Source organism: Clupea harengus, chromosome 7 (genome assembly GCF_900700415.2).
Source record: "Clupea harengus chromosome 7, Ch_v2.0.2, whole genome shotgun sequence".
NCBI lineage: Eukaryota > Metazoa > Chordata > Actinopteri > Clupeiformes > Clupeidae > Clupea > Clupea harengus.
The window spans coordinates 30141727-30159226 of record NC_045158.1 but is presented as its reverse complement, the minus strand read 5'-3'; the positions used below and the strand labels follow the sequence as shown (position 1 = coordinate 30159226).

Below are 17500 nucleotides of genomic sequence, written 5' to 3'. Positions count from 1 at the left end.
TGGTGGTTGGTGCATAGGACATAAAACACATAACATAACAACAAAATAGCAAAAACAAGAAAAAAAGACAAATACAGAATATTAAATAATAATAAATAATTGTGAATTGGAATTGGCAAACCCAGACATCATTGGTACTATTAAATGACTCAGTCCCAGGCGGATGACAGATATGAATGTTTTGAATGTATGAATGCAGTATTACCAGCGGGTGGTTTCTGGTTGTTTTCTGCCGACTGGGCAGGATAATGGAGGTAGCTGTGTAGACATGAGACTCCCGCTCTTGTGAAACATTTCTGAGGGCCTGATCAGTATCAGGGGACTCCGGGCCATTTTTTACATCAAGGTTGGCTTCGGCATGTTTTGACTGCTGTTCCTCCGAACTGGATCTAGAGGCGTCAGAGGAGTCTTTCTGACAGCCACTAGCGTCGGACATCATGTAACGACGGAGAAATAGACCAGCTGCAAAGGATTGGTTGAAAGGTGACACACCATTTTCAGTCCGTCCAGCTTGCCCCAGGGGGGTTCAGCCCTTTACTGTAAAGCGCCTTGAGACAATTTTATTGTTGTGGCGCTATATACATAAAATTGAGTTGCATTGAATTGTTTCATACTATAAGTCCGCCACTGTTGACAATTTAACGTTAACGTCATTTCAGGATAAGTTACCGACGGCAACCTTAAGCATCTCTGCAAGACAATAATCGAAGTAACTAACGTTATGGCTAAATAAACACAACGCGAGCAATCATTCAGGAGTCAGTATTGTCCAGCGTTGTCGGCCAAACCTATTGAATGAGGTCTATCTAACTTACCCACAAACTAAATAGTTTGCTTCATCTTAATGTCCTAAACACAATTTACACGGTCTCACGCTGGCTAACGTTAGCTAGGTTTACTTAAATCATACGCAAACCTAGCCATACATTTCATTCGAAATGGCCTATCAGCAAACCTTGTGCTACTTTCTGTTTTACAATTGATAGACGACAGCGTTATTAAAAATGTCACGACTTACTACTACTTACTCTTACTTACTCTTAAAACATACTGTCGACAAACATACAGCTCGCTTCCTCTGTAAAAGGCTCAGCTAGTAAAGCGTTCTGTTGCTAAGATACGGTATGAAGGGAGGAGCCAAAGAGGAGCAATGAGTGAATTACCTTGAAACAAAGATACTTATTATTAAGATCAGAGTGTGTTGTAGAATGCTGTAAGGACTTCAAATACTGTATTAGGCAACACATTAAAAAAGCAACACATTTTTTTATTCAAGAAAGATGGACTTGTTGATAGACACAACATTTCAAACATCAAATCAATCTAAATGAAATACACATTTGCAATGATCACTCATAAAGGCTATTCAAGTCAGATACATACAGTCACAAAATCTTTGCTGATGTCTCATAATGCGTAGTCCTAAACCCAGGGTAGAGTGTGTCGGTGAATGTGGTCTGTACTCTGTGCAGAAGGGTCATTGCGTCAGAGACACTATAGAAGGACAGAGTTCCAGCCCTACAGTCCACATACACACCTATTTTATAACTGCAGATGGGGGTTAGACGTGTCTCTTGATTATTATGCCAGAAAGAGAAGTTTTGGAAATAGTACTCTACACACCAAGACTGATCATTATGTCCAAAACCACTTAACTTAAGCCCTCCTGTCCTGTCGATTCCTTTATATGAGACTGCCATGGAAATCCCCCCTCCACTCCACTCCACCTCCCAATAGCATCGTGCAGACACACTCTCCCTACACAGCACTTGAGACACATTCTGAAATATCTCTGGATGAAAAGGATTAAAACTGCGCGGATGTATCAACATATTGTGGCGGAATTCCAAATTTCTGTTTTCTTCGCAGAGAATGAGATGTCTGAATGCTGTGTCTGGATCCGGTGTAAAATGACAGGAATCTGACGAGAGGAGAAATAAATCAGGACTGGTGTGTACAGTATAATCAGATGTTTTAACACAGACAACATGTATCAACAGACAGAGGGACAGTCCGACTTCTTATTCAGGTAGAAAAATAAACACTGTGTTTGCCCTCTGAGTTGTACATGTGAAATGATCTGTGTTGTGTTCGTTAATGCAGGTGTTTAAGTGCCCCAGTGTGCCTGTTAAAGCGAGTTACTGTGAAATGTGTTAAAGTGAGCTACGGTGAAGGAGTTCAGTGTGATTCGAACACACTCAAAGTGTGATGTAGAATGCGGTCATCACTTCAAATACTGTATAGGCTACAAGGCTAAGAAGTTGAAGGGCAGGGAATATCATATGTGTGTGTATTCCCTTTCAGTTGTCCTCCATTATGGCAGCATATGGATCCAACCAAACAGATTTCCCTCCTTTTTCATAGGCTATTAAACTAAACCTTATATGATAGTATGTCTGTGTCTGCTTTTTAAATAATTTACCTTTTTTCAAGTTCAGTCATTTTAACATAGCAAGATATGACTGACTCCATGTAGGGGATTCTCATAAATGTGTTACCTAATTATATTTTATTAACCTGACATGATATTTGTCTGCACTGAATGTAAAAGCAACACACAAAAACTATTTAAAAAGTGATTTTATTCCAGAAAGATTGGCTTGTGGATAGATAGACACATTTCAAACATCAAATCAATCTAAATGAAATACAAATTTAGTGATCACTAACTGATCACATATAAAGGCTATTCAAGTATTCGGATACATACAGTCACAAAATCTTTGCTGATGTCTCATAATGCGTAGTCCTAAACCCAGGGTAGAGTGTGTCAGTGAATGTGGTCTGTACTCTGTGCAGAAGGGTCATTGCGTCAGAGACACTATAGAAGGACAGAGTTCCAGCCCTGCAGTCCACATACACACCTATTTTATAACTGCAGATGGGGGTTAGACGTGTCTCTTGATTATTATGCCAGAAAGAGAAGTTTTTGGACATGTACTCTACACTCCAAGACTGATCATTACGTCCAAAACCACTTACATTAGTCCCTCCTGTCCTGTCGATTCCTTTATATGAGACTGCTATAGAAATCCCCCGTCCACTCCACTCAACCTCCCAATAGCATCGTCCAGACACACTCTCCCTACACAGCACTTGTATCACGTTCTGAAATCTCTCTGGATGGTCAGGATGAGAAAAGGACTGAAACGGCTTCACTTCTATCTTTCTGTTTCCTTCGCTGAGATTTATATTGTTCTGTGCAGTGTTTGGATCCAGTGTAAAATGACAGGAATCTGACGAGAGGAGAAATAAATAAGGACTGGTGTGTACAGTATAATCAGATGTTTTAACACAGACAAAATGTATCAACAGACAGAGGGACAGTCCGACTTCTTATTCAGGTAGAAAAATAAACACTGTGTTTGCCCTCTGAGTTGTGTTCGTTAATGCAGGTGTTTAAGGACACACACACACACACACACACACACACACACACACACACACACACACACACACACACACACACACACACACACACACACACACACACACACACACACACACACACACACACACACACGTGTCTGTGATGTCTGACAAACTTGTCTTCTCCAATATTTGAAATGGTTTCTGTGTGTTACTCACATTGCAGGAACTCCTCTCTTGTCTTTGGCACAGAGGGCAAAACAGTCCTGATTCTGGTTACTGTGGAGACAGAGTAAGGTGTTGGAATATGGAATGTGGATGAAGCTCAATTTAAAGGTATATTTACAAGAAAATATCTGATTATTTTTCTTTGAATTCCACCCTGTGTTTCACTGTTGCTTTAGAGTGTAATCTATGGAGGCTCCAGTTTACAAATGTATTTCTGTTACATTGATTAACCAATGAGATCTATCTCTACCCCTGAGACCCTGGCCAATGAGATCTATCTCTACCCCTGAGACCCTGGCCAATGAGATCTATCTCTACCCCTGAGACCCTGGCCAATGAGATCTATCTCTACCCCTGAGACCCTGGCCAATGAGATCTATCTCTAACCCTGAGACCCTGGCCAATGAGATCTATCTCCACCCCTGAGACCCTGGCCAATGAGATCTACTGTATCTCTACCCCTGAGACCCTGGCCAATGAGATCTATCTCTACCCTTGAGACCATGGCCGAGATTTCTTATTGGGCAATTCAGGCTTTGTTGCTGTGAGACAGAAAGCTACACAAAGCTCCCGTAGAATTCAGAAATCAGTTAACACTGGGATTGACTCACCTGATACTAAAAAGCTATGAATAAACATCAATATTGCTTTAGCAAATTGGAAACTTAATTCCCAAACCTTCTTCAGATATCTTGATGACCTCCTTCTTGCAGAAGTCTTCTACTTGCTGCTTCAGTGCAGAGACAGACGCCTTCACACCCTCAAAAGAGAGGGTTTGATTGACAGCTACACTGGGTAGGTCTTTATACTCATCTGATGCACAGACAGACTGGAATCTCTGAGAAGAATAAGAGACAGAAAAGAAAGAGAAGTGAGTCATTTTGAGTTTAAATATACCAAATCATTTACTAATAAAATCAGAGAATGTGACAAACCTGTAAAATCATCTACAAATATCTTTCTGAATTAACCAGAAATGTGTTCTTCCCACCCTTTCAACATTAGTGACGTTACCTTGAGGAAATGGATGTGATCCTCTGTGTGTGGAAGCTGGTCCAGTTCAGCATCTCTCCTCTTCAGCTCATCAATCTCCTCCTCCAGCTGCTTGACCAGTTCTTCAGCCTCACTCACCTCACTCTCCTCCTGAGCTTCAATGAGCCGTTTCACCTCAGAGCGCCTTCCCTCAATGCGCTGGATCATCTCAGTGAAGATCCTCTCACAGTCTTCCACTGTTGTCCGTGCAGAGCTCTGTTTGGAGATACAGATACAGAGTAGGGGGTCCATCTGAAGCAGTTCACTCAATCAAACCTTCACGGAAGGCCTCACGGGTTGTTGCCAACACTGATTCAGGGCAGAGGTACTAAAACGTTGGCTACCACATAACTCTTCCCTTGGTGACAGGAACATAGCTAATTAATGGTTTTAAATTAGGCGTTTGAAATGCCCTTAACACACACAGGTGTTTTCTTCTCTGGTCAGTTCTCACCTTGAGAGTCTCCACAGTCTTCCTCAGCTCCTGCAGCTCCTTCTCTCTCTTCTGGATTCTCTGCTGGATTTTACTCTGTGTCTCCACCACCTGCTGCTGTGGACCCAAACATACCCAATCATGTATTACCATAAGACATACAATAATAGCTGAGCCTCAAATAACAAACTACCTCCTGTCATCACTGGGTAGAGTGGCCTATTCAGTCATTATACAACATTTGATGGTCAGTAATCAAACAGGGAATTAGAAATATTATTAAAATGTTGGCAGAGTACTACTTTCATGAACTGCCACATTTAGCTTTCTATCTTCTCATTACACCTTTTAATTAATTTCATGGCACAACGCGTCTGACAAATGAATAAAATTGTCATACAAAACTGAAATGTTGTTTATTGCAGTCAGTTTTCTACTTGAATCGAATACTAGCCACTCAAGAAATTAACTGAAAGTGTGGCTACAATAAAGCCTCTTCCAGGATCATTTCACCACATGTTATCCACACTAAACTAACAAGAGAGAACTCCATTTTAAATGTTTTACCTGTTTCTCAGCTCTTTCTGCTGCAGCTGAGACGGTCTTGTGTCCACTGTGTTCGTCCATTGTACACAGGTAGCAGATGCAACTCTGGTCAGTCTTGCAGAAGATTTCCAGCGCCTTCTCATGCCGAGAGCAGATCCTTTCCTGTAGGTCAGCTGTGGCGTCAATCACTTTGTGTTTACGTCCTGGGTTCATCAGGTTGTGGACTTTGTAGTGAGATTCACAGTAAGACACCAGACACACCAGGCAGGACTTGACGGCTTTGCTTTCCCCCCCAGTGCAAACGTCACACACCACTTGTCCAGGTTCAGTGTGTTTATCGGCGGGAGAATCAGCCTGGTTTGTAGTCTTCTGCATTTCCTCCACTAATGCAGAAAATATGTTGTTTTTGTTCAACACAGGCCTTGGAGTGAAAGTCTGTCTGCACTGGGGGCAGCTGTAGACTCCCTTCTGATCTTCCCGATCCCAGCAGTCCTTAATGCAGCCCATGCAGTAACTATGTCCACAGGGAATAGTCACCGGCTCTTTCAGTAGATCCAGACACACTGGACAAGTGAACAATTCGTGGTCCTTGGTTGAGCCTTCTGCCATTTTCCAACTGTAACACAAACACCACACACACACTGAGAACCAAAGGAATATGTCTGCTTCCTGCTTCTTTTAAAGGGTGTGGCCATGCATGTAGTTGCTGATTGGTTTCCAATGAAAACGAAACTATCAAAGCACAAACATGTAAAATGTCTACTTATGCACAAATAAATGTTTCATGTACAGCCATAAAATGATTTGTCCTCATCCATGGCACAAACCTTGAGTATATGTGTGTTGCCTATACATGGCCCGTTTTCTCTGACTGCACAATTACAGCTTTTTTCTGAACTTTGAAGTTGAGTATTACAGTTCAGTACACCATAATGACCAGCAGGTGGTAACATTTTCTTTATGTACTGGGTAGACACGATAAATAAATGAGCTAGAGCATCATTATCAGTGTCTGAAGTTATAAATTATACTTGTACATCCTAAACCCAGGGTAGAGTGTGTGAGTGAATGTGGTCATTGCGTCAGAGACACTATAGAAGGACAGAGTTCCAGCCCTGCAGTCCACACACACACCTATTTTATAACTGCAGATGGGGGTTAGACGTGTCTCTTGATTATTATGCCAGAAAAAGCAGTTTTGGAAATTGTACTCTAGACTCCAAGACTGATCATTATGTCCAAAACTGCTATGGAAATCCCCCCTCCAATCCACTCAACCTCCCAATAGCATCGTCCAGACACACTCTCCCTACAAAGAACTTGAGACACATTCTGAAATCTCTCTGGATGAAAATGATTAAAACTGCGCGGATGTATCAACATATTGTGGCGGAATTCCAAATTTCTGTTTTCTTCGCAGAGAATGAGATGTCTGAATGCTCTGTCTGGATCCGGTGTAAAATGACAGGAATCTGACGAGAGGAGAAAACAAATACTCATAGTGTGTTGTAGAATGCAGTCATCACTTGAAATACTGTATAAGGCTACAAGGCTAACAAGTTGAAGGGCAGAGAATATCATATGTGTGTGTATTCCCTTTCAGTTGTCCTCCATTATGGCAGCATATGGATCCAACCAAACAGATTTCCCTCCTTTTTCATAGGCTATTAAACTAAACCTTATATGATAGTATGTCAGTGTCTGCTTTTTAAATCATTTACCTTTTTTCAAGTTCAGTCATTTTAACATAGCAAGATATGACTGACTCCATGTAGGGGATTTTCATAAATGTGTTTACCTAATTATATTTTATTAACCTGATATGATATTTGTATGCACTGAATGTAAAAGCAACACATCAAAAACGATTTAAAAAGTGATTTTATTCCAGAAAGATTGGCTTGTGGATAGATAGACACATTTCAAACATCAAATCAATCTAAATGAAATACAAATTTAGTAAATCACTCACTGATCACTTATGAAGGCTATTCAGGTATTCAGATACATACAATCACAAAATCTTTGCTGATGCATCACGATACATCATCCTAAACCCAGGGTAAAGTGTGTCAGTGAATGTGGTCTGTACTCTGTGCAGAAGGGTCATTGCGTCAGAGACACTATAGAAGGACAGAGTTCCAGCCCTGCAGTCCACATACACACCTATTTTATAACTGCAGATGGGGGTTAGACGTGTCTCTTGATTATTATGCCAGAAAGAGATGTTTTGGAAATTGTACTCTACACACCAAGACTGATCATTACGTCCAAAAACACTTGCATTACCCCCTCCTGTCCTGTCGATTCCTTTATATGAGACTGCTATGGAAATCCCCCCTCCACTCCACCTCCCAATAGCATCGTGCAGACACACTCTCCCTACACAGCACTTGACACACTCCCTGAAATATCTCTGGATGGTCAGGATTAAAACTGCGCGGATGTATCAACATATTGTGGCGGAATTCCATATTTCTGTTTCCTTCGCAGAGAATGAGATGTCTGAATGCTCTGTCTGGATCCGGTGTAAAATGACAGGAATCTTACGAGAGGAGAAAACAAATACTCATAGTGTGTTGTAGAATGCAGTCATCACTTCAAATACTGTATTAGGCTACAAGGCTAACAAGATGAAGGGCAGAGAATATCATATGTGTGTGTATTCCCTTTCAGTTGTCCTCCATTATGGCAGCATATGGATCCAACCAAACAGATTTCCCTCCTTTTTCATAGGCTATTAAACTAAACCTTATATGATAGTATATCAGTGTCTGCTTTTTAAATAATTTACCTTTTTTCATTTTAACATAGCAAGATATGATTGACTCCATGTAAGAGATTCTCATAGATGTGTTGACCTGATTCTATTTTATTAACCTGACATGATATTTGTCTGCACTGAATGTAAAAGCAACACACAAAAACTATTTAAAAAGTGATTTTATTCCAGAAAGATTGGCTTGTGGATAGATACTAACTGATCACTCATGAAGGCTATTCAGGTATACTATACCGTCACAAAATCTTTGCTGGTGTGTCATAATATATCATCCTAAACCCAGGGTAGAGTGTGTCAGTGAATGTGGTCTGTACTCTGTGCAGAAGGGTCATTGCGTCAGATACACTATAGAAGGACAGAGTTCCAGCCCTGCAGTCCACATACACACCTATTTTATAACTGCAGATGGGGGTTAGACGTGTCTCTTGATTATTATGCCAGAAAGAGCAGTTTTGGGACATGTACTCTAGACTCCAAGACTGATCATTACGTCCAAAAGTACTTGCATTAGCCCCTCCTGTCCTGTTGATTCCTTTATATGAGACTGCTATGGAAATCCCCCCTCCACTCCACTCAACCTCCCAATAGCATCGTCCAGACACACTCTCCCTACACAGCACTTGATACGTTCCCTGAAATCTCTCTGGATGGTCAGGATGAGAACTTGACAGAAGCTGCTTCAGTTCAATCTTACTGTTTCCTTCGCTGATAATTATATTGTTCTGTGCAGTGTTTGGATCCAGTGTAAAATGACAGGAATCTGACGAGAGGAGAAATAAATCAGGACTAGTGTGTACAGTATAATCAGATGTTTAAACACAGACAACATGTATCAGCAGACAGAGGGAAAGTCAAACTTATTCAGGTAGAAAAATAAACACTGTGTTTGCCCTCTGAGTTGTATATGTGAAATGATCTGTGTTGTGTTAGTTAATGCAGGTGTTTAAGTGCCCCAGTGTATCTGTTAAAGTGAGTTACTGTGAAATGTGTTAAAGTGAGCTACGGTGAAGGAGTTCAATGTAATTATGCACAAGTGCACATGTGTGAAAAGTCTGTGTGTGAGTGTGTACAGAGTAAGTCCCCAACAGACACACACACGCACGCACGCATGCACGCACGCACCATTTGAAATGGTTTCTGTGTGTTACTCACATTGCTGGAACTCCTCTCTTGTCTTTGGCTCAGAAACAGTCCTGATTCTGGTTACTGTGGAGACAGAGTAAGGTGTTGGAATATGGAATGTGGATGAAGCTCAATTTAAAGGTATATTTACAAGAATATATCTGATTATTTTTCTTTGAATTCCACCCTGTGTTTCACTGTTGCTTTAGAGTGTAATCTATGGAGGCTCCAGTTTACAAATGTATTTATGTCACATTGATTAACCAATGAGATCTATCTCCACCCCTGACACCATGGCCAATGAGATCTATCTCCAACCCTGACACCATGGCCAATGAGATCTATCTCTAACCCTGAGACCATGGCCAATGAGATCTATCTCCACCCCTGACACCATGGCCAAGATTTCTTATTGGGCAATTCAGGCTTTGTTGCTGTGAAACAGAAATACACAAAGCTCCCGCAGAATTCAGAAATCAGTTCACGAATGGCTCATCACTGGAATCACTCATCTGAGTGTCCTTTTAGCTTGACACGGATAGCCAACATGCCAAGGTAAACTTTTTCCTCCAGCTACCAAGAATACATTTCCCTGAGTAGTTTTGGGATCAGTTTGTCAAAACATCAGTGAGGCCTCATAACAGGCTGACGCATGTCACTAGTCACCGTGTCACAGACACTACTTGAGAGGCTGACATGTGTCACTAGTCACCGTGCCACATGTGCATATATATATATATATATATATATATATTACACCCTCCCTAATAACACAATGGCCGAGTTAAATGACATAACCACTGTAATGATATACATGTTGTTGAGTCTATATCTTCAGTTTGATTTTTCTACATAGTTCAGGCTTAGATACATGGCCTACTTTCCATACAGAATCATATTAGTTTTCTTAAATTGAGGATTCATTTAAAGTCCCCCTGTCTAAAGGGATACAAAAGTTAACAGATCTTGTTCTGTCGTGTGATGAAGTACAATGGGATTGACACACCTGATACTAAAAAGCTATGAATAAACATCAATATTGTTTTAGCAAATTGGAAACTTAATTCCCAAACCTTCTTCAGATATCTTGATGACCTCCTTCTTGCAGAAGTCCTCTACTTGCTGCTTCAGCGCAGAGACAGACGCCTTCACACCCTCAAAAGAGAGGGTTTGATTGACAGCTACACTGGGTAGGTCTTCATACTCATCTGATGCACAGACAGACTGGAATCTCTGAGAAGAATAAGAGACAGAAAAGAAAGAGAAGCGAGTCATTTTGAGTTTAACTATACCAAATCATTTACTAATTCAATTTTATTTATATAGCGCCATAACAATACAATTGTCTCTAGGCGCTTTACAGAGCCCAGAGCCTGAACCTAATAATAATAAAACTAATAAAATCAGAGAATGTGACAAACCTCTAAAATCATCTCAAATATCTTTCTGAATGAACCAGAAATGTGTTCTTCCCACCCTTTCAACATTAGTGACGTTACCTTGAGGAAATGGATGTGATCCTCTGTGTGTGGAAGCTGGTCCAGTTCAGCATCTCTCCTCTTCAGCTCATCAATCTCCTCCTCCAGCTGCTTGACCAGTTCTTCAGCCTCACTCACCTCACTCTCCTCCTGAGCTTCAATGAGCCGTTTCACCTCAGAGCGCCTTCCCTCAATGCGCTGGATCATCTCAGTGAAGATCCTCTCACAGTCTTCCACTGTTGTCCGTGCAGAGCTCTGTTTGGAGATACAGACAGAGTAGGGGGTCCATCTGAAGCAGTTCACTCAATCAAACCTTCATGGAAGGCCTCACGGGTTGTTGCCAACACTGATTCAGGGCAGAGGTACTGGAAAGTGGTCTACCACATAGACCCTCCCTAAATTAAGCATTTGAAAAGCCCCCTAAAACACCCAGCTGTTGTCTTATGTGGTCAGTTCTCACCTTGAGAGTCTCCACAGTCTTCCTCAGCTCCTTCAGCTCCTTCTCTCTCTTCTGGATTCTCTGCTGGAATTTACTCTGGGTCTCCACCACCTGCTTCTGTGGACCCAGACATACCCAATCATGTATTACCATAAGTCATACAATAATAGCTGAGCCTCAAATAACAAACTACCTCCAAATAACAAACTAACAAATTTCCTCCCGTCATCACTGGGTAGTGTGGCCAATTCAGTCATCATACAACATTTGATGGTCAGTAATCAAACAGGAATTGGAAATATTATTAAAATGTTGGCAGACTACTACTTTCCTGACCTACCACATTTAGCTTTCTATCTTCTCATTGTACCTTTTAATTAGTTGCATGACACAAGGCTTCTGACAAATGAAGAAAATAGTCATACAAAACTGAACTTTGTTCAAAATAGCCTTTACTTCACATGGAGTGTACACTCGATCACAAGTAGGACAGGATGGTTTTAGTGAGGAGTTTGACCTGATCTCCAGTAGGCACCCGGTATATTCACTTGTTAAAACATTTCGGAGTTATGTTTGGAAAGTTTTGTAGTGTTTTAGTAGTAAAACATGTATTGATATTAGATGGAAGATAACTCCAATAAAAGTAATATGTATAGATAGTGTTTCAACTCAACAGCAAGCAACTGTTTAAAAAAAATCAGTTGTCATCCAGTTTTTATTATTTATTGCAGTCTGTTTTCTACTGAATACTAGCCACTCAATTTAGAAATTAACTGAAAGTGTAGCTACAATATAGCCTCTTCCAGGATCATTTGACCGCATTTTATCCACGTTAAATTACCTGTTTCTCAGCTCTTTCTGCTGCAGCTGAGACGGTCTTGTGTCCACTGTGTTCGTCCATTGTACACAGGTAGCAGATGCAACTCTGGTCAGTCTTGCAGAAGATTTCCAGCGCCTTCCCATGCTGAGAGCAGCTCCTCTCCTGTAGGTCAGCTGTGGCGTCAATCACTTTGTGTTTACGTCCTGGGTTCACGAGGTTGTGGACTTTGTAGTGAGGTTCACAGTAAGACACCAGACACTCCAGGCAGGACTTGACAGCTTTGCTTTTCCCCCCAGTGCAAACGTCACACACCACTTGTCCAGGTTCAGTGTGTTTATCGGCAGGAGAATCAGCCTGGTTTGTAGTCTTCCGCATTTCCTCCACTAAGGCAGAAAATATGTTGTTTTTGTTCAACACAGGCCTTGGAGTGAAAGTCTGTCGGCACTGGGGGCAGCTGTAGACTCCCTTCTGATCTTCCTGATTCCAGCAGTCCTTAATGCAGCCCATGCAGTAACTATGTCCACAGGGAATGGTCACCGGCTCTTTCAGCAGATCCAGACACACTGGACAAGTGAACAATTCGTGGTCCTTGGTTGAGCCTTCTGCCATTTTCCAACTATAACACAAACACCGTACACACACTGAGAACCAAAGGAATATGTCTGCTTCCTGCTTCTTTTGAAGGGTGTGGCCATGCATGTAGTTGCTGATTGGTTTCCAATGAAAACGAAACTATCAAAGCACAAACATGTGAAATGTCTACTTATGCACAAATAAATGTTTCATGTACAGCCATAAAATGATTTGTCCTCATCTAAGGCACAAACCTTGAGTATATGTGTGTTGCCTATACATGGCCCGTTTTTCTCTGACTGCACAATTACAGCTTTTTTCTGAACATTGAAGTTGAGTATTACAGTTCAGTACACCATAATGACCAGCAGGTGGTGACATTTCCTTTATGTACTGGGTAGATACGGTAAATAAATGAGCTAAGGACAGAGTTCCAGCCCTGCAGTCCACATACACACCTATTTTATAACTGCAGATGGGAGAAAGACGTGTCTCTTGATTAGAAAGAGCAGTTTTTTGGAATTGTACTATACAAGCCAAGACTGATCAAAACCACTTACATCAAACACTCCTGTCCTGTCGATTCCTTTATATGAGACTGCTATGGAAATTCCCAGTCCACTCCACTCCACCTCCCAATAGCATCGTCCAGACACACTCTCCCTACACAGCACTTGACGCACTTTCTGAAATCTCTCTGGATGGAAAGGATTAAAACTGCGCGGATGTATCAACATATTGTGGCGGAATTCCAAAATTTCGGTTTTCTTCGCAGAGAATGAGATGTCTGAATGCTGTGTCTGGATCCAGTGTGAAATGACAGGAATCTGACGAGAGGGGAAAACAAATACTCATAGTGTGTTGTAGAATGCGGTCATCACTTCAAATACTGTATTAGGCTACAAGGCTAACAAGTTGAAGGGCAGAGAATATCATATGTGTGTGTATTCCCTTTCAGTTGTCCTCCATTATGGCAGCATATGGATCCAACCAAACAGATTTCCCTCCTTTTTCATAGGCTATTAAACTAAACCTTATATGATAGTATATCAGTGTCTGCTTTTTAAATAATTTACCTTTTTTCAAGTTCAGTCATTTTAACACAGCAAGATATGATTGACTCCATGTAGGGGATTCTCATAAATGTGTTGACCTGATTCTATTTTATTAACCTGACATGATATTTGTATGCACTGAATGTAAAAGCAACACACAAAAACCCAACTATTTAAAAAAATATTTTATTCCAGAAAGATTGGCTTGTGGATAGACAGACACATTTCAAACATCAAATCAATCTAAATGAAATACAAATTTAGTAAATCACTCACTGATCACGCATAAAGGCTATTCAGGTATTCAGATATATATAGTTACAAAATCTTTGCTGATGTATCATAATGCGTAGTCCTAAACCCAGGGTAGAGTGTGTCAGTGAATGTGGTCTGTACTCTGTGCAGAAGGGTCATTGCGTCAGAGACACTATAGAAGGACAGAGTTCCAGCCCTGCAGTCCACATACACACCTATTTTAGAACTGCAGATGGGGGTTAGACGTGTCTCTTGATTATTATGCCAGAAAGAGAAGTTTGGGGAATTGTACTCTAGACTCCAAGACTGATCATTACGTCCAAAAACACTTACATCAAACACTCTTGTCCTGTCGATTCCTTTATATGAGACTGCTATGGAAATCCCCCCTCCACTCCACTCCACCTCCCAATAGCATCGTCCAGACACACTCTCCCTACACAGCACTTGACGCACTTTCTGAAATCTCTCTGGATTGTCAGGTCGCGCTGACTCACTCTTCCATTCAATCTTTCTGTTTCCTTCGCTGAGAGTTATATAGTTGTTTGCAGTGTTTGGATCCAGTGTAAAATGACAGGAATCTGACGAGAGGAGAAATAAATCAGGACTGGTGTGTACAGTATAATCACATGTTTTAAGACAGACAACATGTATCAACAGACAGAGGGACAGTCCGACTTCCTATTCAGGTAGAAAAATAAACACTGTGTTTGCCCTCTGAGTTGTGTTCGTTAATGCAGGTGTTTAAGGGCCACACACACACACACACACACACACACACACACACACACACACACACACACACGTCTGTGATGTCTGACAAACTTGTCTTCTCCAATATTTGAAATGGTGTTACTCACATTGCAGGAAATCCTCTCTTGTCTTTGGTGTAGAGGGCAAAACAGTCTTGATTCTGGTTACTGTGGAGACAGAGTAAGGTGTTGGAATATGGAATGTGGATGAAGCTCAATTTAAAGGTATATTTACAAGAAAATATCTGATTATTTTTCTTTGAATTCCACCCTGTGTTTCACTGTTGCTTTAGAGTGTAATCTATGGAGGCTCCAGTTTACAAATGTATTTATGTCAAATTGATTAACCAATGAAATCTATCTCCACCCCTGGGACCCTGACCAATGAGATCTATCTCTACCCCTGAGACCCTGGCCAATGAGATCTATCTCTACCCCTGAGACCCTGGCCAATGAGATCTATCTCTACCCCTGAGACCCTGGCCAATGAGATCTACTGTATCTGTACCCCTGAGACCCTGGCCAATGAGATCTATCTGTACCCCTGAGACCCTGGCCAATGAGATCTACTGTATCTGTACCCCTGAGACCCTGGCCAATGAGATCTATCTCTACCCCTGAGACCCTGGCCAATGAGATCTACTGTATCTGTACCCCTGAGACCCTGGCCAATGAGATCTATCTCTACCCCTGAGACCCTGGCCAATGAGATCTACTGTATCTGTACCCCTGAGACCCTGGCCAATGAGATCTATCTGTACCCCTGAGACCCTGGCCAATGAGATCTATCTCTACCCCTGAGACCATGACCAATGAGATCTATCTCTACCCCTGAGACCCTGGCCAATGAGATCTATCTCCACCCCTGAGACCCTGGCCAATGAGATCTATCTCCACCCCTGAGACCCTGACCAATGAGATCTATCTCCACCCCTTAGACCCTGGCCAATGAGATCTATCTGTACCCCTGAGACCCTGGCCAATGAGATCTATCTCTACCCTTGAGACCATGGCCGAGATTTCTTATTGGGCAATTCAGGCTTTGTTGCTGTGAGACAGAAAGCTACACAAAGCTCCCGTAGAATTCAGAAATCAGTTAACACTGGGATTGACTCACCTGATACTAAAAAGCTATGAATAAACATCAATATTGCTTTAGCAAATTGGAAACTTAATTCCCAAACCTTCTTCAGATATCTTGATGACCTCCTTCTTGCAGAAGTCTTCTACTTGCTGCTTCAGCGCAGAGACAGAAGCCTTCACACCCTCAAAAGAGAGGGTTTGATTGACAGCTACACTGGGTAGGTCTTCATACTCATCGGATGCACAGACAGACTGAAATCTCTGAGAAGAATAAGAGACAGAAAAGAAAGAGAAGTGAGTCATTTTGAGTTTAACTATACCAAATAATTTACTAATTCAATTCAATTTCATTTATATAGCGCCATAACAATACAATTGTCTCTAGGCGCTTTACAGAGCCCAGAGCCTGAACCTAATAATAATAAAACTAATACAATCAGAGAATGTGACAAACCTGTAAAATCATCTACAAATATCTTTCTGAATTAACCAGAAATGTGTTCTTCCCACCCTTTCAACATTAGTGACGTTACCTTGAGGAAATGGATGTGATCCTCTGTGTGTGGAAGCTGGTCCAGTTCAGCATCTCTCCTCTTCAGCTCATCAATCTCCTCCTCCAGCTGCTTGACCAGTTCTTCAGCCTCACTCACCTCACTCTCCTCCTGAGCTTCAATGAGCCGTTTCACCTCAGAGCGCCTTCCCTCAATGCGCTGGATCATCTCAGTGAAGATCCTCTCACAGTCCTCCACTGTTGTCCGTGCAGAGCTCTGTTTGGAGATACAGACAGAGTAGGGGGTCCATCTGAAGCAGTTCACTCAATCAAACCTTCATGGAAGGCCTCACGGGTTGTTGCCAACACTGATTCAGGGCATAGGTACTAAAACGTGGTCTACCAAATAACTCTTCCCTTGGTGACAGGAACATAGCTAATTAATGGTTTTAAATTAGGCGTTTGAAATACCCTTAAAAACACACAGGTGTTTTCTTCTCTGGTCAGTTCTCACCTTGAGGGTCTCCACAGTCTTCCTCAGCTCCTTCAACTCCTTCTCTCTCTCCTGGATTCTCTGCTGGAATTTACTCTGTGTCTCCACCACCTGCTTCTGTGGACCCAGACATACACAATCATGTATTACCATAAGTCATACAATAATAGCTGAGCCTCAAATAACAAACTACCTCCTGTCATCACTGGGTAGAGTGGCCAATTCAGTCATTATACAATATTTGATGATCAGTAATTAAACAGGAAATTGGAAATATTATTAAAATGTTGGCAGAGTACTACTTTCATGAACTGCCACATTTTGCTTTCTATCTTCTCATTACACTTTTTAATTAATTTTATGGCACAAGGCATCTGACAAATGAATAAAATTGTCATACAAAACTGAACTTTGTTCAAAATAGCCTGCCTACCCTTTCACCTACAGTACCAGTCAAAAGTTTGGACACACCTTCTCATTTTTGGAGACGTTTTTTTCTTTACTTTTATTATTTTCTACATGGTAGATAACACTTTTTTTGTTTAGTACA

At 41.4% G+C, this 17500-nt stretch overlaps 4 protein-coding genes across 5 annotated transcripts in view; all 4 read right to left on the bottom strand.

Moving 5' to 3' along the window:
- Positions 1–1202, bottom strand: part of cfap251 (cilia and flagella associated protein 251) — a 22954-nt gene extending 21752 nt beyond the window's left edge. The window contains exon 1 of the mRNA XM_042708134.1: positions 206–1202. Coding sequence (XP_042564068.1) covers positions 206–439 — 234 coding nt within the window. The 5' untranslated portion in view covers positions 440–1202. The remainder of the gene's footprint in view (positions 1–205) is intronic.
- A 1510-nt stretch (positions 1203–2712) lies between these two features.
- LOC116221189 (tripartite motif-containing protein 16-like) lies at positions 2713–6274 on the bottom strand. Its single transcript, XM_031571138.1, has 6 exons — positions 5630–6274; positions 5084–5179; positions 4612–4845; positions 4276–4435; positions 3589–3648; positions 2713–3236 (listed from the first exon to the last, which is right to left on the bottom strand). The coding sequence occupies exons 1-6, from the start codon at positions 6215–6217 to the stop codon at positions 2713–2715; spliced, it is 1662 nt and encodes a 553-aa protein (XP_031426998.1). The 5' UTR covers positions 6218–6274.
- A 2054-nt stretch (positions 6275–8328) lies between these two features.
- LOC105905083 (tripartite motif-containing protein 16-like) overlaps positions 8329–17500 on the bottom strand; it is a 10372-nt gene continuing 1200 nt past the window's right edge. Inside the window, exons 2-7 of one of the 2 annotated variants that reach the window (XR_004164060.2) lie at positions 16972–17067; positions 16501–16734; positions 16069–16228; positions 14993–15052; positions 13899–14713; positions 8329–8402 (exon numbers count right to left, since the gene is read on the bottom strand). Coding sequence is in view for 1 of the 2 variants with exons in the window: in XM_031571110.2 (XP_031426970.1) it covers positions 14196–14713; positions 14993–15052; positions 16069–16228; positions 16501–16734; positions 16972–17067 (1068 nt within the window). In the remaining variant the exon portion in view is untranslated. Of the gene's footprint in view, positions 8403–13844; positions 14714–14992; positions 15053–16068; positions 16229–16500; positions 16735–16971; positions 17068–17500 lie in introns of those variants that run through there. The other variant, XM_031571110.2, reaches the window with a different exon arrangement.
- On the bottom strand, positions 8623–12925 carry LOC105894497 (tripartite motif-containing protein 16-like). Its single transcript, XM_031571154.2, has 6 exons — positions 12271–12925; positions 11451–11546; positions 11012–11245; positions 10586–10745; positions 9543–9596; positions 8623–9150 (listed from the first exon to the last, which is right to left on the bottom strand). The coding sequence occupies exons 1-6, from the start codon at positions 12856–12858 to the stop codon at positions 8627–8629; spliced, it is 1656 nt and encodes a 551-aa protein (XP_031427014.2). The 5' UTR covers positions 12859–12925; the 3' UTR covers positions 8623–8626.

Bases quoted from the DNA above. Each gene is read 5' to 3' on its own strand.
- LOC105894497 (XM_031571154.2), bottom strand. From the start codon at position 12,858: ATGGCAGAAGGCTCAACCAAGGACCACGAATTGTTCACTTGTCCAGTG. The intron at 11,547-12,270 runs GTAATTTAACGT...CTGGGTCCACAG, and splicing joins CAGAAAGAGCTGAGAAACAG to AAGCAGGTGGTGGAGACCCA. The intron at 9,151-9,542 runs GTGAGTAACACA...TCCTCTCGTCAG, and splicing joins AAGAGAGGAGTTCCAGCAAT to ATTCCTGTCATTTTACACTG.
- LOC116221189 (XM_031571138.1), bottom strand. From the start codon at position 6,217: ATGGCAGAAGGCTCAACCAAGGACCACGAATTGTTCACTTGTCCAGTG. The intron at 5,180-5,629 runs GTAAAACATTTA...TTGGGTCCACAG, and splicing joins CAGAAAGAGCTGAGAAACAG to CAGCAGGTGGTGGAGACACA. The intron at 3,237-3,588 runs GTGAGTAACACA...TCCTCTCGTCAG, and splicing joins AAGAGAGGAGTTCCTGCAAT to ATTCCTGTCATTTTACACTG.